Source organism: Scatophagus argus, chromosome 3, assembly GCF_020382885.2.
Source record: "Scatophagus argus isolate fScaArg1 chromosome 3, fScaArg1.pri, whole genome shotgun sequence".
In the NCBI taxonomy this organism is placed as follows: domain Eukaryota; kingdom Metazoa; phylum Chordata; class Actinopteri; family Scatophagidae; genus Scatophagus; species Scatophagus argus.
Window position 1 is genome coordinate 17283613 of NC_058495.1, and position 24121 is coordinate 17307733.

The window sequence follows — 24121 nt, forward strand, 5'->3', positions numbered from 1 at the left end:
TGTACAACAGTTTATTTTTGATTTGCAAAACATCTGACAAAAATAATAAACACCAATTTATAATAGAAAAAAGATCTTTGAAAAAAAAAATTAGACAAAAGATAAATTGCCATTACATTAGAATTTAAGTGACTTTTTGATAAGTGGAGCCATATCATGCTGACCTACACAGGCAGTTTATGGCAAGTAGATTCATCAATATGCATGTGTTACAAACAATACATTAAGTGCTTTTGTTGGGTCAGGCATTTTAATTAAATGTGGCATGATTTTGGGTTCACAATGCAGGGTGAAAATTCAATGCCAAATTCGAAATTACTCCTTATAAAAAAGGTCGCTACACAAGGCCGTCTGAGTACTACGAGGCCAATCTCACACTCAGACAACCTTCCCACTCAGATTAAGCTGGGGAACATCTGAAGCCAGCTTCTTTAACACCCTCCCCTGCATTAAAAGGGTCATATTATGGCACACAGCTCAGGGTAGGTGTGACCATGGCGACATTGTTCCTCAGTACTCACTGATCAATAAAAACTCTCTTATTTCATTCAGTGTTTACCTGAAGCAGTTTGACATGAATACAAAAAAAAGAGAAAAAAATAATTAAATTCACCAAAGTGAGTAGTTGCTCCATTAATAATATGATACTAGCATCTGAAAGGAATTTCTTTCTCATAATAAGCGCCATTAAGTCGCGCACATTTCAAAAGACAGGGTCTTACAATGAGGCTTGTCACGCCACCAGGTAGAGGGCGTTGGGGCTGACATTTTGGACGATGCCTGCATTATGTTTCAATGGCACACGGCCTGGCGACGCTCGAGATAAAAAGCAGCATTATGTGGATACTGAGGATTTCACTTCTAATTCCCCTTGTTAGACCAAACTTCAGCAGGGAATGATGAAAGTGCGGGAGCAGACTTTAGGACAGAAGGAGAGGTGAAGACACAAGAGAGGGCATGGCGAATAAGAGGGACAAGGCAAGGATGGCGTACTACAGAGCAAAGACCAATGCGAACAGTACCAGGCAGAGCGCAAAAACACCCACCTCTCATTTCTCCTACTGTCACAAAGTCTTTGAGGTTGTTCCTCCTTTACAACAGCTTCACTCCCCAAAGCCCTCCCCTGTAGTTTGCCCTTTAGAACTACACAGATAAGGAGGATATCAGCAACACGGCAACAAGATTAACTGTATCTGTTGCTGAAAATTACCAGGACATCCCCAAAAGGACAGAGCAAAAGGACAAAAATGCAGAAAAGGATATGTTTTGTTGTTGTTGTTTGGCCATTTTTTGGGAGTAAATGAAGCCTCACCCTAGCCAGTATGAGACTACTGGTCAGAGTGCAGGCAGTATATTAAAAACACTCCTGGTATTTTGTGCATTAAAAAAGGCAATGCTAAGTCTGTGGAAAAAAAAAAAAACTTTACAAAAAACAAAAAAACAAAACAAAACAAAAAAAGAAAACCAAACCCAAAACTATGAATGACTTCATTAGCTGGACTCTCCCAAATCTGTGAGATATCTCTGAGGTAATCATTGAAGTATGACTCATTAGACAGCAATAAATACCAACATGAATACAAATATTACAAAAGTAAAAACAGAGGCAAATGCTTAATGCTAAAGCAAAATCTGAGCTAAGAGGTAGGTATTTTTAGGTAGATTATGGTGTACATCCATTGTGGACACTCCTTTTTGTAAGAACTACATTAAGTTGATTCCATTACAATCCCTGTCCTAAAAAAAACACAAAAAAACAAAAATTATATATATATATATATATAAAATAATAAAAAAAGAAGACTTGAAAGCCTTTGCATGGGAGACGGCCTAGTGATTTCTATGAATAAATGTTTTTACAGACAGGATTTGTAATGGCAACAGTTACACAAAAAAAAAAAAACTTCAAAAACGTCTGCTAACATGATATCCTGTAAAGCTTGCTGGTGATAGTGTACCATAAGTTGTATATTGCAGGCGTTGTTACTGTGTTACCAACCTTGAGGAAATCTTAACCAAAAGAAGGATCCATCTGTTTTGGGGTAGATTTCCTTTGACATATGGTTTTCAAGTTCCAGTATTTTAAGAACCACAACGAAGAGTTAAAAACTTACAGATTCTGAGCAGCCTACCATGGTTAGAAAAAGAGAAAAAAAAAAGAAAAAGAAAAAATGTGAAACTCTGGGGATGCACCATGTTCAGGTTCAACTGTACTCGCATGTTACGTACATTGAGTTGCGTGGGGAATTCAATACGGGGAAAATGGTCCCCGAAACAACATTTAACCATATATTTGGTCATAAAAAAGGAAACAGGGGATTCCCTTTTTATGATAAAATGCAAACTAAGAATTCCCCTGACGCTATGAGGTGCTGACAGAAATCTGCTTGTTCAATCCGCAGTTATGTGATACATCCTCAAGACTTCTACTCCTCCTGCTCGAGTTTTCCAATCCCCAAGAGCAGCTCCTCTTTTACCCTGTTGTTGTGTGGAGGGAACTCTCCCCGTGGCACTTACATGTTCACCAAACTTACCACTGTATTAAACATACACAAATCAACACTGTATCTCTATCTCAAAAAATAAAAAAAGAAAAAAGAAAAAATAGAACAAAATCAAATCCAGATCTACATACACAAGTATGTATTCAGAGAAAATCAACATGGAGACTTTCCAAAACTTCAAAAGTCAGTGTTCAGTAACCAAGCACATCATACCCCTCATCAAACTGACATACTATACATATGAGTGGTACTGCCTAAAGACACTCGAGCCTCAACTCCTTGAAGTTCAGTCACAGCAGGGAGATAGGGAGATTAGCGGGACACGTTATTTTATATATATATATATATGTGTGTGCGTGTGTATACACACTAAATAATCCCAATGATTTTCATGAAGAAAACCAAGCTTATTATGATAATGTAAATATGGAAACATCCTAAAGCTATTTAACTATCTGTGCTATTTACCTATCTGTCCATCCCCGACTCTCAGCTTGCAGCGTGTCACAGTGAATGAAGACGAGTTGGAAAAAAGCCACAGTGACAGAGAGTGGACTTGAGATCCTATGGTCGGTTTAAAAAATAAAAAACGCGGGCTGAACAAAATTAAAGCAACAACCGTCACAACTTCTCACAGAGCAGGTGTGAGAACATGTCAGGCTCAAAAACAAACATATGCGCTCTCTCTCTCTCACTATCTTCCTCTAAGATCACATAGTAACCCCTGGTTTGCAGAGATGAAGGAGGCTCTTGGTCTGAAATAGGTTGCCTGCATATGGCCAGTCACAGGAACTGTTTTTATGGCTGTCTTCTGTCATATAGCAAATAGAAGACAAAAACGTTTCGAGACTATCACGTCTGTAAATGATTTCCTCTAAGCCAAGTTGCCCCGAGTGGTATCTTCATAACTTGGCAGGAATTTGACATCTTTGGGGAATTGTCTTGATATAAAAGACATGTCATCTCAGATTCCTTTACCATAATCCCACCACATGCAGCAAGCCATACATTACTGGCCTCTAAACCTAAGTGTTTGAATTCTCTTGGTAGTTTGGTTTGTAAGCCATTAGATGCTGTCTGATGAAGCATAAGCCAAAGATGACAGCAGAGAGAAGGCATAGGAGTTCCTATCATATACAAGCTTTATCTTCCAGTAGCCATGGATAGATAGCATATGAGAGTTTAGGAGATTATATAAAGAGAGTATCCATGGCTCAGGAGTCCTCATTTCGATGTACTGTATACAGGTGTACAACTAGCTTGGTGTTCTATATGGCTTATATTAGAGAGCAGCATGGTATGTTTAGCATGTCCTCTTTCTGGAAAATGAATCTTGAAAATTAGGTAAATACATCAACCCACTGTTAAACAAAAATAATATGACTGAGTCAAATACACAAGCAATCCCTGTTTAAGCCAATCCTAATTCATCCTTAAACAAAACAAAACATGCTCAAAGCCAAAACAAAGAGCATAGTGTCTCAGAACAGAGTGATAATGAACAAAAAGGGGGGGTGGTAAATATTGTATTTGCATATATATTTCTGAAAAACTTAGGCTTGAGAAATATCTATGTAGCCCTATATACAGCGGCGGACATATTATATATACTGGGTGTGTGTGTGTATATATATATATATATATATATATATACCTGGTATTTACAGAATGCAGCCACTAGAGGGCTGCGCAGCATACATCATCAAACAGGAGGGCCTGGCTGTGGAGGTGCGCACCACCACCAAAACCAGGCCCGTCAGACATTCTAGAAAATCCACTTCCCTGTCAGAAATGAAAGGGGTGTGAAATCTGTGGAGGTCTGAAGCAGCTTCTCAAGCTCTCCGCCCACTGAGCTCACGGTATACTGAGGAGAAACAATTCATGGAATTGTTTTTAAAGGTGAACGGACGTATAAAAGAAAAATCGTCCATTGAAATTACATCCACAAGTATGGTATGCAGCTATATATTAACCAGACAGGCCCCTTGCTTTGGCCTCCAATTACTATTCCAGTTAGATTTGGCATCTTAGCCCTTTGAAATCTGTAATAATATAGATGCTGTATATCAATACATAGGCTTGAGTAAAAGGTGGTATAACAGTGCTTAGGATACATGTGGTAGTAATTGACTATTTACAGGGACATAAACAATTAAACAAAAGAGAAGAATAAAGAGAAACAATTTCAAAAGAGAGTAACAAGCCATAATGCAGGCTTGAGTTGATTGACAGTTAGCAGTATAAAAGTAACCAACACATTTAGTGGCTAATTCTCACCTCAAAAGCAGGCACCCAAAAGTCCAATCAAAACCTCACTAAAATGACAGGCTATGTTCTGTACTACGCAGTAAACCTAAACAATGACATTTTCCTTCATAGGCTGTGAGGCCAGTCGGACAACCTACTAGCACGTGTGAAAGCGAGTCATGGAGCAGCAAGGTTATTTTTAGGTACTGGAAGCTTTTTGACAAAATAGTTGACCATACCTTTGGTGAAAGGTGAAAGGCATGTGTTTGATTTGTACACACAGTCAGAAACATATGCTGCCTTGGAGAGAAGCAGATGGAAAACAAAACAAAAAGTTTTCTGGAAAAAAAAAAAAAAAAAAAAAATCAAAAAGTTCAAAGTGATGTGCAGGCACTGCTTTTGCACCGACGAACTGAAATGTCGTTCCCACTGTATCTGAATTGTGCTGTGTAAAAGTGACTGTTTCACAAAGGTGATGTAAAAATAACACAACCCCAGTAAAACCAAGAGGTAGCTTAACTGAATGGCTAAATGAATAACTGAGTATGCTTGTTGTGTTGGTGTGTGTGCCTCATGTACACACACAAGATGTCCAGACATTTAAAGCAGCTGTTGGTTGATTTAAATACAGACAAAACACTGAATATAGGCAGAAGTTGTATGTATAGTTTGATTTGTTTGTTAAATTTCCTTGTTTTTTATCTCTCTTAGCATCTGCTTGCTCTCCATACAACCTTGGCCTTTATGTCGAGATAGACTTCTTTAGACAAGACACACATGAAACCGTACGCCCAACACATGCACTCACACAAACACATATACAGACACACACACACACACACACCCCACCATTTTCTCTGTTAGCTTCATGCTCCACACCTCCATTTAGTCCACATAGCACATCCTCGTCTCTCTCCCTCCATCTTTTTTGTCTCTAGCTTCCTCTCCACCACCGAGGTTCAGAGGCAGCCTCTAGGAGACTTCACTGCCGAATACCTCCAGCACGAGCGGGGTGAGCTGCATGCTGTGCTCCGGCTGGAAGGAGAGCGAGCGGTACTGTTTGGAGTGCTCCTCGTTGAGGCTGCGCAAGTCAGCCAGCTTCTGAATCATCTTGGCGTAAAGAAGCCGTCCTCCTGGGCGGTGAAGCTGGATGTAGGCCTGCAGAGTCTCTGACAGTCGGTCTTGGAGGGCCTCGATTCGTGCATGATCCTGCACACCTGGGCGGTCTGTGGGAGAGGAGAGTCTTAAGATATTTATGGATGTTGCACAAGCCAAAAAAAAACAACCAAAAAACAGAAGCCAACAGTCATAATTGAGACATTGTTGAGAAGGTGAGGAATACAAGGTTTTTGTTTCTTGTTTGTTAAACAAGAATATATATTCAAGTCTACTTGTAAATGAATATGAAATCCGATGATGTTTGTTTTGTTTATATTCATAGTCTTCTGGTCGGCTGGCTTGCTAATTTTAGACCAGGGAGAGCACATCTATACATTGTTAATGAGGTGCCTCACATACACAAAAAATGCAAATATCCACTTAGTTACACATGACTGCATAACTATACATGTATTATATATGCACAGTATCCTCCGCAAATGCATACCATACACATGAATACATGTTCAGAAAAAGGCTAATGCTCATCAGAGACACGAAACCCTTCAAAAAGCTTAGATCTGCAGTACAATGTAATTCACGCTGGGTGAAAGATGACAGCAACGCTTCAAACGATCTCTAATCAAAATGTCTGATAGCTGATATTTTGCCACAATAAAGGCCCAAAGTGAACACATCTAATGAAAAGAAGCAATCGAGATCGCTCATGAACAATTCATGATGACCCTCTATATGTTCCCTCCTTCGCACGGTCGGACCTACAGTACCTGGAGAAAGCAAGCAGATGGCCATCAGCAGCACATGTTCCTCCTCTCGCAGGTTGAGCTTCTTCAAACCCACCTGGAACTTCACCAGCGGCTCCAACAGCTCCAGAGTGTGGCCCGCTGTAGAGGATGCAACACATCATTACCGTGTGTGCAGCATATAGAGTGAGCTCCATATTACATCACAAAAGAAAGGTCCTCTGGGGAATGTTACTATCCCTCTTACATATCACTATTTCATTGTGCTTGTTGGAGTCATCTCCAGGGAGGGTTGTTTTTCTTGCATGCTAATGCAGGCTAATTCACTAAGAGCTATAGGCTGAGAATGTCTTTTAATTGGCTATTTAAAATTTCGATCAGTGTATATGCCATTTTTCAGGGGAGTTCGCTTTTGTGTAGATGTGTGAATGAGCAGCAACACTGTGTCCTGACTGCATGAGAGCTTCAGCGGCAAAACCAGCTTGATTACATTGTTTCTTACTGGAGTGTCATAACTGTATAATCAATTATTTTTTTAATCCACCTGCCATGATTCTAGTAAAAGATTTATGGGTGATTTCTTTATTGTCTGTTTTGGGGATGTATGAGCAGTGCTTCATTTGTAAACCAGACGGTCGAGAAAACACAGAGAGGGTGTTGTTCTTGCAGGTCATTGGAAGAGAAAAAGACGCGGAACGCAATGAAAATCCACAGTGCCTGGAGCGCTTTCGGATCAGCACATCACTTAAAACACACCATCGTTAATAACAACCATCTTGCTGTCGGTTCTGCAGTATGTCACCGCCAGTAAAGGAACATCTATATTTTACAATATAAAACATGTGTTTTCTGTTAGAAAACTACAAATGTAGGGAGATAGACAAAACAAGGTTACCCATCTTTTACTTGAACGCTTATTCCTCCATTCTGCAGCGAACAGCTGACATCAACATTTTTGGTTATGTGACTGAACTATATATTTAACAGGTTTGGTGTGTACAGCTGATGTAACCAGATGTTTCAGTTAGGACAAGGTGTAATACAAAAATGTTTTATTCCTATTTTTTCAAATGGTTATAAATGATTTTTTTTCTGGGAAAATGTGTTTACTAAACAAAGCACTGTGAAACAAGGGAAGAATTAATTTGAAATCCAATGAGGGGGAAAAAAAAATCTTCTAGAACTGAAACTTGTGTACTATTGATCACTGCTTGAGAAAACACATCTGTATTCCAGTCATGTTTATGCCAACCAGTCAGTGATTTTATTTTAAGAAGAAAAGCACAACAGGGCTGCTTCTCCTGGTCCAGACAGTGGTTGTTTTGTGTGGCGAGCAGGTCAGGAGTGACATTCTTTGGTTGATCCCAGAGAGAGGGGTCTTGTTTGAAAGGCAAGTTAAAGCCATGCCCACAGGGGCGTCTGTAGACATGTAAGACTGGTTTTGCAGAAAAATGTGCTTTAACGTCCTTTTCTCCAAACGGGTTGCGCCCATTTTGTTGACAGTAGGTAGAATAAACACAATACGGCTCAAGGCACTTGCCACACATACTTTTACAAACTGTTGAGGATTAAATTACCCAAGAAAGCCAACACTGAGATACTTGGGGGGGTGTGTGTGTGTGTGTGTGCGTCACATGATCTAAAGCCTGGCAAGACTGATGAATATCCATTTATTCACATGGCAGAAATACTAATTTTTGCAAGGTCCCCATTCTGATATACTATTCGCTTAAAACCCCTGTTTAAAATGCCTCTCTGCTTCACTGTAACTTTAGTAACTTTATCCGGCCACCTCCTTAATGCTGGGCTGCTTCCTTCAAGGCTCCTTTAAAGTGTTAATGTGTAACATGAGTGTCTTTTCTTTGTTGAGCATTTATGTACATAGTCATAAACACCAGCTTGTCCAACACAGCCGTAGTCAAAATGTACACGTGGCAGCGTTTAGACTGACCTTTGGTGACATCACTGATCTGGTATTTGAAGTCAGGCCCGCCACAGCTCCAGGACATGTCTTCCAGGTTGAAGCTCTGGTTTGAGCGCAGCATGATCACCTCAATGGCGCTTGACTTGAGCAGAGCAATCTGATCCTCCGCGGTCAGCTCCCTGCAAGGAAAGATATTGCAAAGTGAGTGAAACTTATTGGCAACGACTAAACTAAAAACCTTAATCATGGAGTGTTGGCTGTGTGTAATTTTATAGGAGGCTGATGCAGGTAAGGCAAAGATTGAAACCAAGCACATGTCCACTCTGTGTTTTTATGTGTGTGTTATTGCATAATTAATTTCAAAGGACTCTGCTTATCAATGGTTTAGTGACTATGGGCTCAAGGTCAGTCAAAGTCTCCAAAGTTTATCAGATTTATGCTGCGCAGGAAGAAAAAAATAACAACATTGTTTTGCTTCCGCCTGCTGTGATGGTCTCTGTGAATGGAAAACGCATTTGATAAACACAAGCCAAATCAGAGGCAAATCCTGCATCTAGTGGTGTTATGAAATGTCTTTAAATGTTTATAAAATGAAGCTACTGAATGAGAAGGCGACGTGAGCAGATCTTTAGGGGAGGTCTGCGGTGTTATTCGGGGCTTAGGCAACAGATCATAAGTGGACAAACATTCCAAAGGTAATCCGACCACGTCCATCACTCGCTGCCACGGGGAACAGCAAATTTCAGGAAATACAGGCCCCGACTCGTTTTAGCCTTGACTTTGGGGTGACCCCCGAGATGCTGAGCGTTCGTCTCTGTTAACACACTGAGAGACAAACATGCTGAAGGGCAACAGTTGCCATGTGTGGAAGGTGACAAAGAAACAATGAAAAGACCTTCCCGTTCCAACTGCAAACAGTGTGCTCGCTTGTGTCTCCTTCACTTCAACACATAAATCTGTTTTTTTCAAGGCAAAGATTTTGTGTTGCCCTTCGTATCTCTCAAGAATCAACTTTGTACTATTTACAACTTCCAACCAAAAGACAGCTTCTCTGTACTGGGCTCATCATTTAAAAAATGTGCGATCATCTGATAGAAAACATGAGGGCGTACATGAGAGACAGACAGAAGTGTCCTCCTCTACGATTAGGCAACCGCCCACTAATGCGCTTAAAGAGCCGAACTTCACACTAACAACATGACCGTGGCAAATATATAACGAGCAACACAACACAAAAGGTTTTCCAAAGCGTGCCAGCTATCTGTAACATACATTCTATCAGTAATCTACGGCCTTTAGACCACAGTCATCACTGTGGCACAATATCGACTAATCGGGCAGGAAAACAAGTACATGTACAAAGTCTTCAACACGCATTCAGGTAAAAAGTCACTCACTGACATGTAAATAAAAAATACATGAGGACAAGTTCTGGAGATTGCGCAAACAAAGATTTTATTTTGCCAGGTCTATTCTATATCCAAACAGAAAATCAACAAATCAGATATACGGAAAGGCCTTTGACTCTGAAGCTCATAAAATATGTACCTTCTCCTCCATCTCTTTGTCACAATGGTGTGCAAAGCAGCACAGGCCAAGACCAAATTGGCAACATGTCATTATTATAAAGTAAACATTTCTGCTAATGAACAAATTTTCTTGACATTTTATATTGGTCATTGTGAATTTGGCAAGACAATCTTTTTTGTCAGCCTGGGAGTGAAATTCTCCAGATAAGGCATGTTTGTTTTCTGGCTAAGATCAGTTATCTGACTGTGATTTAATTAATCTTTGCTTGTCTGTCCTTCGTATATCTCAAGAACTGTTCACCCAATCAACTTATCACTTGGTGGGTGTACTGCTGAGAATCCAAGGACGTGCAGGGAAGTTAGAAGCAGTTTGGAAAACTTAAAACTAAAATGACCGCATTTTAACACAGCATTTCTACTTTAAACAGCACAGCTTTCCTGGCCTTTTACGGTGGGAGACGAAGACTACCGTAGTTGTATACAACGGAAAACATCATACGTTGTGCTACTAATTAAACTGTAAATGATTAATCACAGTAGCACAACTGCTACACAATCAACTCGTAAAACATGTTTGTGTTCGTAGTAGTCAATTAAAAAGGATTTTTATGCTTCTTCTTAGCCACCACACATCAAAAGGGATTTCTGTACCTTTACTGTTACAATTACCATTTAACATCTGTTTATTTAAATGGACATGTGTGAGTGAAAATATGAGCTAACCTAATGTTGCAGTCTGTAAATCATTTCCATTGTTTTCCTTCCTCATACTGACGCAAAAATTCATTTGCCATTGATACGCTGATAATACTCTGAAATAAATATGTAATAACAATTTTATGACAATAACAACCCATGTGATAACTATTTTAAGTTTTAACTCAAGTACTTCAGCAAACAGACTTGATTCTCCAGGTCAAGTAAAGGGTGGCTATAACTAGAGATAGAAATAAACTTTGTGATACAGCAATCATTTTGAATTTGTATTGATGTAAAATTTAGATGATGACAAGAAGTTTGAAGAAAACACTGAGATCTTAATGACAAGTTTCTGATATTTATTCAGGGCAAATTGTTCGGGCATCAATAATAAAAAAAAGAAACACTGATAAATTAGTTGTTAGGTTCATGAGCAATCAAAAAATAAAAAAATAATCAAGATCTGCTGCTGTCACAATGACACTAGTTATAGCTGTCAGAACTATGACAGACAGATAAAAAGTTGCTCCACACACACACACACACACACACACCTACCTGAACCCGGGGATCATCTTGGCAAAGCCAATGACCTTCTGGATACTATAGGAAACCAGGTCAGCCAGGTGGGGCAGCATGGAGAAGCTGGAGGCCTCCTCCTCCCTGGAGTCAGGGCTGCTGCCCTGCTCGTGGTACATCATCAGCAGGTTGTTGAAGTTCATTTTGGTGTCTACTGACTCTGCAGCGAGCAAGACGCAGACAGCAGAGCACAGAGGGGACATGAAAAAGACAGAAGAAAGCAAATAAAGGAAGAAAAGCGGTCATACACCAAAGCATGTCACACTACTCCTCCATGAATAGACACACTCTGTGCCGAGAGAACCGAGACAAATCATGGAACAAAGGTGGCTGGGAGGGACTGTCTAAGAATACGAGTGTCAGGTCAGTATGTGTAAGATGAAAGCTCAGATGACAGCTACAATAACGTGTGAAGCATGCAGAACTGGGTGGGTTGGGCCCGAGTCATCCGTCCCTGCTGAGTGTTGATCGTGTCCCTCGCTGTGCTCACCCCAGTAGTGATGGATGCATTAGGGAACTAATGTTTACTAGTGGGAGTCAGGTGTTCGGGTGGGGTGGGGGTGGGGGGGGGCAAGTTATTCTCAGTAAAGTAGCTTAAAAGATTGTATAACCCACCATGCAAACAGCTGAACTGGAAAAAAATACCTGTCTTAAGTCAAGTATTAACCCTTCTGACATTTTTCTGACAACATGACTGCCAATTGCATGGCACAGGTTCACTTTTGTTTTACTTTTATTACATTGATTACAATTCTAAGAGGGCGACACTCTTTTTTCTTCTTGCATTTTCTTACTGTTTTCTGCATGAGTCAAACAAATATGTGACTGCACAGGACAGACTGGTTTAAATGTAACCATAGACAGTCACTGTTTTCACTTTAAGTGGAGCATCCATATTGTGTGACTCTTACCTGGAGAGTGACTGAAGGAGTCAGAGGAGGCATCAGACAAAGAGTGGAGGGAGGCAGCTCTGCTGGCGCTACGCGTCACTGGGCCTTCGCGCACAGGAGGCTAGACAGGCGAAAAGGGCACACGTTAAGACCCCAGGAGATTCTTCAAATAAGGCCAGTCACCAAAAATAAAAAGAGAAATAATAAGCCATTTGATGGATATAGCTGAAACTGAGGATAACGTTGTAATATTTCACATTTATGCAGTAAAATATTCATAATCTTGATTAACAAGCAGCTGACAAATTGGTGTTCAAAATTCTGATTCTCTTTAAAAATGCTAAATTTCAGTGTTGTTGAATGTCTGCTACTGGGTGTACGTGTTCGAAGTTTGAGGTTTCAAAGGACAGAAGTGCTTGATGGCAAATTCAACAGAGTTTCCAAAAAGAAACGAACCCCCGGGTGTGAGGTTTGAAGATGAAGATAAAACATGACTGTTTACAGGTAATGTAGTTGAAGCAGAAGCAAATTCCGATGTGAGGAACACCGAAAGGTTGCAAGTATGTTCATTAATGCACTACAACGATGATGTAAAGATCCTTGCATACGCTTGAAAGTATTATCAGTACTGTTATTTCATAGGACTACGCAAGTGACAAAGTCTAAAGCAGCATAATTACATAATTATTGGTCTAATAGAGATGAAACTGGTCAAACAGTTCCAGCTATCTTCAGGCAGCCATTTAGCTTGTGAAGTTTGTGTTTTTATCTAAAAAAGCAAACTGAAATATACCCCCCCCCCTCCCCCCAATTATCCTGACACAAACCCTGAAGCGGCAGAAGTCAGAGTAGGAGTCGTCATATGTTTTGTGGTGCGCCTCCACCAGAGTGGCGATGACTTGACTCTGCTCTTCGGTAAGCCGGGGTCGTCGCGCCTCCCTCTCCGCCTCGCGCTGTGCCTCCTCATCCTTCCTCCGTTGAATCAGGTCCTTCTTCCTCTGCACTTCCTCATCTGTCAGAATGACTGAGGGTGCAAGGATGAAGAGACAAAGAGTGAAAGCGTTAGAATTATACACACACACACACTGGAAAAATAAACTTTATTATAAAAATAAAAAGAAACTGTTTTTACACAAGCAGAAAACAGTTGGAGTGACAGCAGGGCAACAAGTGGGGAACAATGAGTTTGAGATAACAGATATACCATCAAAAGCTTTTAAAGCCTTTCAGCATGTACATGTGTTTTACATTGCGATGAAAGTTATGTCAGTGTAGTTTTGGGTGGGTAGGTCAGGGGTGAGGGGGTTGTTATTCTCTAGAGGAAGAGAATGGGAGGGGACGGGTCCATAGGTAGACCCCTGCTGTCCTGAACAACTGAATGCATTGTCTGTGTGCTGTTTAGCTCCTTGTTGTTCTAGCCACTGAATTAGCTCACAGAGACACACACAGAGAAAGAGGGTGAGAGAGACAGAGAAAGAGCTGGCTCCCAACAACATGCTGCTGTTTTTGCAACTGCAATGCCATTGGCTCCTCTTCACGTACAGTAAATCTCGACACTGGTGCCACTACTCTTGTGGGATTCCCAGAAACACCGAGGGGGAGAGAGAACATTCAGCTGGAAGTGAGAGGCCTTCGCTTAAAAGAGGCCTGCGGACAATATCCGGATATCAGGAGAAACCAAGAAAAAAATGTAACGGCTATTTACAGACCTTAAAAACAAACAAGACTGTGTGGAAAGAAGAGGCCTTGCTAGATTGTACACAACAGCAGGTGTTTAAACTTCAGATGGAGTATATTCACTGTATACAATGTGGGGAGGCACCGCTAGTTCAAATAGAACATGTAAACACTGTAATGGGAGCAAAGACCCAGAGATACTTGACCCCAGTCCAAATATTACATAAATATACAAGAGGGACAGTATGCCTCTAAATCTGCACACACACATCTCTCTCTCTAATATATATATATAGGAACTTGTCTTACTTATATAACCTGCTGTGTTATTTATTCTTAATTGTTCACATTGGATGGTGGTATTGGCTGACTCGAGGGCAAAGTTTTGGTCCATATTCAACCATAAAAAGTTTTTGCTCAGTTGTCCTACCCTTGCAATTTATTCTGATAAACATAATCGTTTGTAGTAAACCAGGATGAATCTGCAAAACCTAAATACCTGCACTATTTAAATACATGCACCAAATCACATGCTGTAAGATTAAAGTAAAGCCCTGAAGACAAATGGGTCACCTGTCATACTTACACTCTTTCATCATGCCAATGTCCACACAGCGTTTGAGCCGGCATGCCTGGCAATGGCGCCTGTTGTCCTTGGTGATGGTGCAACTGCCGTTAAAGGGACACGTGAAGGCGGCCTTACGCTTCATGCTGCGCCTAAAGAAAGTGCATATAGTCTACACTAATTATCAGTTTATAAACATTACATTTTAAAAGAATCCATTGACATTTCTAAGAATTTACTTTAGACCCTGTGCGTGTCTGTGTATGTAACTACACTATGTATGACATAGTGCATCCCTACAACAAAAACAAATTTAACATACATAACACTGTGGCACCTTTAGAAAGCATTTGGCACAAATAATAATGAAAGAACTGGACAAATATTTTTGCCCTTGAATCCTGACAATGAGCGAAAAAGCATAAAAATGGACGGATGCCAAGGAATCCAGGGGTAAAAAAAGGAGTCTTGCCAAACTGTGACGCAAAGCATAATGATTTAGTTGGTGATGGACATGTACATATGAACAACTATACACAGATGTGAGCAAAAATACACAAGAGAAGCATGCTTGGTGAGAGTTCAAACAAGGGCCAGCTGAGAGACGAGGAAGGACGTTATAAAAACATCCGTCTTTTTCATCCTCTCCACTTAAATATCAACACTGCTGGGAGGAACAGGCGCAAACAGGCGGATACATCAAACACACACACACATACGCAAAAAGCTCTAGTTTTGTCTTAGGTTAAACTGGAAACTCGTGTGTGTCAATCATCAGGCTGCATCCGAACCATTAACTATGGGGCGGAGCTCATTTGTATTCTCTCCTTGTTGCAGGGCATTAGTGTGACCTCGAATGTCGTCAGTTGTTTTGTGAGGGTTCTTATGTAACTGTAGGTGGTAATTACACTTTCTCTCTCTCTCTCTGTGTGTGTGGGGGGGGGTTATTGGTGTCCTTTATATATGCAAGATCAAACATGTGAATGTTGATAATTTCACCACAGCAGGACTATTAAAGACCCATTTTATGCTAGTGTGTCCGTGTGCCAATAACTTGGTGAATGTGCATCTTTTGGTTTTTGCCAAGGTGGTACGAGTTACTGAGCTACAACACAAGGCCTACTTAGAGAGTGTGTGCATGTGTGTACATTAGATGTGTCTGTTTGTCTTTGCTTTATGCCGTTTCTGTGACCTCACATGCGCATTCGTGTACCTGAAAAAACCCTTGCAGCCCTCACAGGTCATAGCATTGAAGTGGAAGCCAGTAGCTTTGTCGCCGCACACACCGCAGATCCGTGGCACATTCCTGTCGAACTCATCAGGGGCCAGAGTGGACGTACTCACAACCGTGGACTCCATCACTAAACAAGGGGAGAAGGGAAAAAAATAAGAGAAAAAGAGAAAAAAATGACACATAAAACCAGCTGCTGGTTATAAAAAACAGTTAACTTGCTCAATGAATTTACCATGAGAAAAACATGAATCGGGATACTAATTTCTAACAGCTAACAACAAAGCAAGGAATCGGTCCGTCTGTACATCCTCTAAACATGTCAAGAACAGTTCAGCTGTTCTAATACATTGAGCGGTTTTTGAAAAGGCTGCAGGGAGCAATACTAGAGTCCAAGCAAACAGTCTGAACAGGCCCCGAACTAATCTGAAGTCAGCTAAGATCTGTTACTGTTCACACAGTAACTGAAAAGAAAAGTGATAATGTTTCAGCTGTCAAGTTGCTGTAAAAACTATACACCATGTAAGATACATTTTTTCCACCTGTCTTCGTACTAACCAAACAGTATCCCTTCCTCCAGGACAAAGTTCCAGGTCTACCCTGTGGAGGTGAACTCAGTGCCAATGTTTTTGTCCTGGAGGGAGGAGCAGAAGCCATATGAATCAAGAGGAAAAACTCTTGTTCCACTCCAAAGCGCTGGATCTGGGTTACAGTTGATTACACAGTGTTCAGAGTATCTATTTCATTTAATGACCTCAGGAGAGGGAGGGGGGAAAAAGGCAAGTCACAGCAAGGCTAGCATCTTCATAAACAAATAATCACTGTCCTCACAAAGCTCCCTTCATATTTTTTCTTTGCTGCCATTGCTGAATCAAAGTGAGACAAAATGATGGAAGGAGATTGAGAGCTGCAGGATGGGAGGGTAACTAAACCAATACAAACTTCAACAAACTCACAAATCAAAAACCAATGAGGTAAAGGCCCAGCTGAATAATTTAAAAAGTTTTGACAGATCACTCCATCACTCACGTCTAACTAAAAAAAAAGGAAGAAAAAAGAAAACACAGGTTCACTAAACCACTAAGCTTCTCATACATGCCTGTAAGTGCAACAACGGTATTCTTATTTCTGTTGTTTTCTGTTGTTTTAGTTCAGCACGCCTTCAAGCCAAGTTCTGTTCCTTACCACTTCTGTTTGCAGGACATGTAGTCCTTAAAACAAGGGATCAAAAGAGGAAAGGAAACAGAGGATCTAGTCATTGCCTTGCTGCTACAGGCATGTGTACAACAGCAACTCAAGCTTCTACTGTATGTTGATGTCTTGTATCACAGCACCACATGTTCAGACCAGGAAAGTCTGATGACTCTTACTGTAGCAGAGCGAAACGGTAAATATGCACATGACTGTAACTGGCTGCAAATGACAGCAAATATTTGTGGAGGTTTGTCAGCAGACAGGTTGTACTGAATTCTGATATATATAACAGACTACAGAGGAAAACTTTCTGGCTTCGTCACTGAATTCTTGAAACAGTTGATGGAAATAAAACTCAAAGCAGGGTAGTAATTTCTCACACATTATGCAAAAGGGGGAAAAGGACTGGGTTAAATCAACATATTCTAACAAATATAACTTTTAATTTATAGTTACTATCACTCTGCATGGTGACAGTCTAAACATTTCTAGGAGCATCACTTTGTTTTGTTACAATAACCAGTGACAGAATGGGCACTGATTCTCCAGCTCTGACAGTCCACAAACTTGCGTTTCTTTCTCCCACCAACTATCTCATATGTCCCCTTGCTCAGGAGTGACGCATCCATGTTGAGTCAAAGGTCCTTCAGAATGACATACCAGGCTATGAACTTTGCACCAATCATCAATCATATTAAACTAACGTCCAAGTCTCTTATCCATGGACACATCAAGATAAGGCCTCTGTGCTATTTACTATACGACAGCTCCCGCCATCCAGGTGATGTAATATGAATGGAAACAGGTCACACGCACGCCCACAGTCCATGTAACCTATATCATGTGAGAAACTCTGCTGGCCAAGACTCTGAGGGTATATAGAGTTTGTCTGAAAGCTACGACTGTAGGAAAATACCGACACACTTCACTATGTGCAGCCTATATGGACTTTGACCATATTCTTTTGTGACACACTAAAAAAACGCAAACATATTGAAAAGAATATTTCACTTGCATTTCAAAAACAGATGTGTGAGGTAGAAAATGAATTTATGAGCACAAAACTTGTAATCATTACATCCTAATGCTTACCTCTGCTAATCATTCAAAAACTACGAGACCCATTTTCCACAATAGAGTTTTCAGTGATGGTGCAACCAGTGACAAGTGAGAGAAAGATGAACGGTGCTGAGAAATGTATTGGTATGATAGCTTGTCATACCAGTAGCTTCTGAACAGGGCAGTGAGTGCGTAATGTGTGTGAGGTTGAGTGAGTAAGCCAGTGAGTGAGAGCGAGCAGCACATAAGTGACAGTGAACGTGAAGGGAGCAGAGGAAAAAGTTCAGTAAATCGTAAATCTGGCATTAAATGTACATTATAGGTTATAGTGAGTCAGTTACTAAAGGCTGCAGCTTCTCAACACCTCAAAAAGTCTCGCTTGTGGTTTCCTCAACTGCTGGAAAAGTGAAAGTGGTTATACCAGATGTAAGAATCGACTTCAGTCCTGGAGGAAAACAAACTTCTCCCCTGTGCTTTCTGACTATGGTCTGGAAGCTGAACAGGAAAGACTATGTCTGCCATGCAAAATAAAGCCCATTGAATTTTATTTTGAACAAAAAGATTTGAATCAACACTGTGCATCTTCCTTTCACACTCCCATACTGTGCATGAATGAATGTGTGTCTGATATGTTTCATGAGGCTAGGATCAGATATTAAACCATACCTCAACAATATATGGAGGCACAGTTAATCATTTTTTTCTGATAAATTGTAGCATTTTAAATGCATCCAGCCAGGTGGGGTGCAAATATGTAAATTGAGTTTATCAAACTTCTTGCATAAACCAGTAAAATGGTCAAGCTAGCCTTGCGTGCAAGCGTGCTTAGCATTAGTTCCATTTTTTTATCTCTTTATTGAATGTCAGCTGCAGTTGTTGTGGTCACTTGTACAGCATGTTAGCCCTGCCAACTCAAAACTAGCATTAAAGATAGAAGCAAACACTTTACAGAAATTGGGTGTCCTAAATAAATATCTTCTCTTGAGCTTGAGTCAAGACTTTGGGAAACTTTTCTCATCCTGGCCACCCCTTTCTTGGCAACCACGTTCAATTAAGAACAGTCGAGTATTGCTAACACGAAACTTATTTCAAGCGGGACTAAACATCAAGTCATTGGGTGAAACCCCAAATGGCTAGTTGAAAGGTGACTGGATAGTTGAGAGCAGACCACTGAGCTTCAACCATTTAGTTGCATATTGCAATAGTTTTTGGAGACACTGCAACTTTTATTTATAAATAGGAGCACCAGTGCAACTTATTGATTAATCAACCAATCAACTTATGTTTGTGTCCGTTAAGTGCTGTCTTTAAATTTGTGTTGGTGCTCCTAAAATTTTCAGTATCGACCGGCAGCGCTAGGACAAGGTTAGTCTGGAGTTCTGCCTGCAATATCATGTCAATTGTGGGACAGCTGTTGGCTGTTAAGCTATATGGATTGCCTTTTGTATGTTCAACCTCTCATACAGTCAAAGCATGTGTCAATCAACATAAAAAAAAGGTTAATGTGTAACTAATTGAGCGCATCCTCATGCATGAACATTCACCATTATTGACATGACAGTACTTACAAATTAGACAAAGCACCACTGTAGACTACCTACTACCAGGCCTAACAACCTCCTGGAGGAAACCCTGCTACTACGTGGACCAAACTAATTTCAGCAGGTACTGACACTCATCCCTAACTGGAAAAACATCCATTTGCCTTACTAGATCATCAACTGATCAGTAAAGTCAGTCCTCTGTGATTGCATTCAGCCTTGACAGCCCATTACACTAAATGCACAGTAGTATTGAGAAACCACTAAATAATTCAGCAGGTTATTAGAGCAGATCTGTACTCATTCCAGCCTCAGGCACGCAAAGTCAGAGAGCAGGTTTTCTGCCTTTGGCTTCTACTGAATGTCTCACTCCTGAGTGATATACATACTGAGAGTGTGACATTGTACAACATCAATCACTGCAGTAATAATGCAAAATATTACTCATTTCTCACGTGTTACATTGGCACAAAGCACAATAATAAAAACACTGCGATTTCTGATTAGCTTACAGGGTGAAGTCCTGCAACCATATGAATCGGATATGGATTTATTTCTCCTAATGGTTTGCTAATAGAAGCCAATATTTATAATTACAACATTTGATGAGAAGCATCAAAAACTAGCGTGCTTGTTGACTGTAACCAGTTTACCAATTACAGAATCATTGCCATGTGTTTTGAATAATGCACTGCAGCAGGAGACACATTATGCTTTGCCACTAACTGTATTAGTTTAACATTTTGGAGTCCAGAAACTTTTGGAGCTAACAACAGTTGAAGTCCAGCTTGTTGGAACAAAAACTTTCTCAAGTGGTAAACAGATTTGTTGCTCCCTAAAAACAAGAACAGTGATTTTTTTTGCCACAAATATGATGTTAAGAACACACCAAGCATACAGAGAGATGGCAAGAAATGAACTATGCAGCAGAAGGGTATTGAGACCTTTCTATAGATGTTTTACTATTTCAACTCATCAGATCTATTTTTCCGCACTTTCTCTTCCTAATCAAACTTTTCAACCAACTGCTAACACGTTAAGTGTGTATTAGGATGCGTCTTCTGCATTCCAGCCAAGTGAGCCTATAAACCAAGGAATTAAAGAAACTTTCCACCCCCTTTGTGAAGTTGCAAAACAAAACTTGTAATAACAGCAATTATAGCAATCAAATCATTGTTTTGAATTACATACTCTAAAATATGGTAACAGCAAACGTATGTTGGGTTGGGATGTTACACTGGAAAAGAATGAACCCAATAAATCTAAGGGAACAAGGCAAAAGTTATTTTTGGTACAATATGACCCGAAAGCCACACCTTAGTCGGTCAATGTTTATGAGTATCCTAAAACTAAAAATAGTGGTGAAATGGAAGTTGGTCTGCGATTCATACGGATACAGAACCCCAAACTCATGGTTCTGCACACATCTGAACCATGGATTAATCCTAAAATTTATCCACTGCAGGGTGAAATGTAGTTTTACAATTTGCATATTGTGCGACCTATGAACTGTGATACGATCCAGTTTTGTGATTCATTGCATCACTGACCAAAAATGCATCAACTTTTAAATCACACCTTTAAACTAAAATTTAGATAGCTGCTTTAACAACTATTAAATAAATAATAATTAAATTGGGTTTTACCTTCATTTGTTTTTTATTATACACAATAACTTGTTCCCTGTGAGATAAAATTGTGCATATGTGTGTGTGTATATATATATATATATATGTACACACACACATATATTTATATGGTGTGTGTATATATATATATATATATATATATATATATATATATATATATATATATATATATATATATATATATAAAATATGTCCTGGATCTTTTTTAAATAGAGAATCAACAATGTTTTAAATCCTTTTAAAAACATTGCAGAGATGGAGTTCATTCGTCAAACAGGGACAAGCACCTTAGGAGTTTCTACTGATTTTGATATATCTGTACAAACAAGGTGACCATGAAAGTTGAATGCATTCTATGCGCAGTTGAGAACTACTGAGAGTCATTAAGGCAGCTCATGTCAGCCACATGACTAGTATGAGCAGGAATAAGCTTATACCAGCTAAAGTAGACAGATATCGAAAACACAAACTACTTGAATTTGAGCAGTGAGGGTGCTACACTGGCATATGTAAAAGACTTATGTCTCATAACTCATACATCACCTGTTTATTAAATGTGCTCTCTCTCTCTCCGTCAAAGCAGAGGTAACAGTGCGTGAATTCATAGCTTTCTACTAACCACACACATAATATGAAGCACAAAACTGCAGGTTTAGTATTGCTTAACACTGGTTACACTGAATGTCTCTCAAGTTTATAGAAACTGTTCTGCAGCAGCATGTATATCACATGGGAGGCACATTTTACTCTGTTTATGTCTCCGTTACACCTCACTAAACGGATTAGAGTTCAGATGGTTTGTCGTCTTTTGCCGTCTGAATGGCCATTTGTTGTTTGGAGTCAGAGAAAGGAAGTACCAGCCTACGATTCAGAGTGACAGTAGACAGACTGGAGGGAGAGAGGGATGCACAAGAGAAGCAGGCCTGTGATTTAGAGTTTTTGTGATTTAAAAAGATGGCTAAAAATACACAGTCATAAGCCACTTCAATTACGGGCTAAATATAAATAAATGTCTCATCTCTGACAGCTTCTCATCTTGAGAAGCATAAGAGGAAAAAGCAAGTTGCTATTCATGTTGGAATAACGTTTATAGCATGATTTATTTCTATTTATTTCTTGTACTTCAGTCTCATTTTTAAAATCAAGGAGATGTTTTTGGAGTTATGTGTTGTTTGCGTGTGTGCTTTGCATGTCTGAGAAAGACTGGTGTTGATACATTTCATCTTAATGAAAGTCCCTTTTAGCCTTAGTTTTCAAGGCACAGGAAGGAGCAGATAAAACCACATTTGACAACCACCACAGCCCCCTGCACACCCAATGAGTGAGAACGCTGAAGACCCGAACAATTATTCAGTTTTTTTGAGGGTGGCGAGCGAAGTTGGACAAAATCCAAAAATATAATAAACAGGGCTTCGTTTTGGTTTTTTGTTTTTTGTACAGTGGATTTCTTGCTCAACTAATCATTTCAGCCTCAGCAAGTATCAACGTGCAATTCTTTACAGACAAAAGTTTAGAGAAGAACAGATCATATAGTGTACAACAAGCACTTCTGCATTACATTTTCGTTCGACAACTAAACCAACACATAAGAATTAACTGATGATGACTCTCGTTGACCCTTAGAAATCAAGTGACAAAAAGAAGGAAAATCAATGTGTACTGGAAGCCTTAAATTTGCAAGACTGAGTGACACATCTGCAGTGGCCAATGAGCAAGAGATGAGGCCTGCTGTAATTATGTGCAGTACCGCAAACTGACTCTAGCTTGTCATTTTAACTGCGTGCTGAAAGCTACAAAATGAAGACATTACCTCAATTTTGGTGGTGTAACGGGAGGATAGGCGAGGGAGTTTCCTCTTCTTTTTACCCAGCAAACTAACTGAGGGAGAACAAGTGCTACTTAGCATGCAGTGGAGGGGTGACTCATCTTTTCCTCTTTTGATTTATTCACATCATGGCCGAAATGACACGCATGTGTCTCATAATCCGAGGTCTGACATTCAAACTAGTCCCAGGTCAGCTTTAAAGATGTGACATCGTCTACAGCAGCCTTAATGCTCCACAGTTGATAGGTCATGAATTCTAAAGATAAATGGTCTGGACTGAAGTAAGATCAACATGTCAGAAAAACCACTCATCTTGTCATATAACAGTATATCTTTGAAAATTTTGGTTTATCCTGCACTACACATAAAGTCCACTGATTAAATATTTATTAATGAACATCTGGCATTTTTTTACTCTGTTGGAGTTGAAGGAATATCCAACAAATTTATGCATAATATCCCCAGAAAAGGACACAACCTGCATTGCATTTATTAATTCTTCTGCACCATCTGCACCCCACTGTCCCAAATGATACTCCAAACTTGCACCTACTAATTAGATGACACTAGATGTCAATCAGTGCGAAATTAAGTCTCTACTACAGATGGTGTGAACCAGAGGAACAGTTAGCGCAAACTTGCTAAGTGCTAATATGAGAAACTGTAACACTTCATATGGATGATGTTGCATGGAGAGCGTAGTCTTTAAAACATAGTAGGTGATGAATATACGTATCACTGCTGCAGTTATTGTATCTACAGTGAGTTTGAGTACTGTGAGATATTCATACAGGGATACGTGCCAAGTTGGAGCATGGCAGGAGTCCAATAACACTCATAAGGTAACTCCTATCCCTCCGTTCTACTGGCCATTTCATTTGCAGCTGCTCCATTGTCTAAGTATGTGATTACAAAAGAAGGAAAGTGGCCATTGGTTTTCCTTGTCAGGTGCCCTGTTACTTAAGAGAAAAGACATAATTGAGACCTCAGCTGTGAAAAAGATTTGGACTGCAGCCCAGATGTTAGATTAACTTTCATCAAAGTCAATATCAAGTGATTATAAAAACCCACCCACCACCAATGCCCACTGACTAACAAACTTAATTAAGCGGTGCTCTTAGTGCCTGTGTGTTGAAATGAAATATG

The 24121-nt window shown here is 39.9% G+C and overlaps 1 protein-coding gene across 7 annotated transcripts in view; it reads right to left on the reverse strand.

Moving 5' to 3' along the window:
* The window catches only part of LOC124056647 (vitamin D3 receptor B), a 28788-nt gene continuing 4667 nt past the window's right edge, over positions 1-24121 (reverse strand). For all 7 annotated transcript variants that reach the window (XM_046384296.1, XM_046384293.1, XM_046384292.1 and 4 more), the window contains 8 exons: positions 15690-15837; positions 14498-14628; positions 13062-13258; positions 12256-12355; positions 11324-11504; positions 8565-8716; positions 6638-6754; positions 1-5977 (listed from right to left, as the gene is read on the reverse strand). In XM_046384296.1, the coding sequence (XP_046240252.1) occupies positions 5724-5977; positions 6638-6754; positions 8565-8716; positions 11324-11504; positions 12256-12355; positions 13062-13258; positions 14498-14628; positions 15690-15835 (1278 nt within the window). In that variant the 5' untranslated portion in view covers positions 15836-15837 and the 3' untranslated portion in view covers positions 1-5723. The remainder of the gene's footprint in view (positions 5978-6637; positions 6755-8564; positions 8717-11323; positions 11505-12255; positions 12356-13061; positions 13259-14497; positions 14629-15689; positions 15838-24121) is intronic.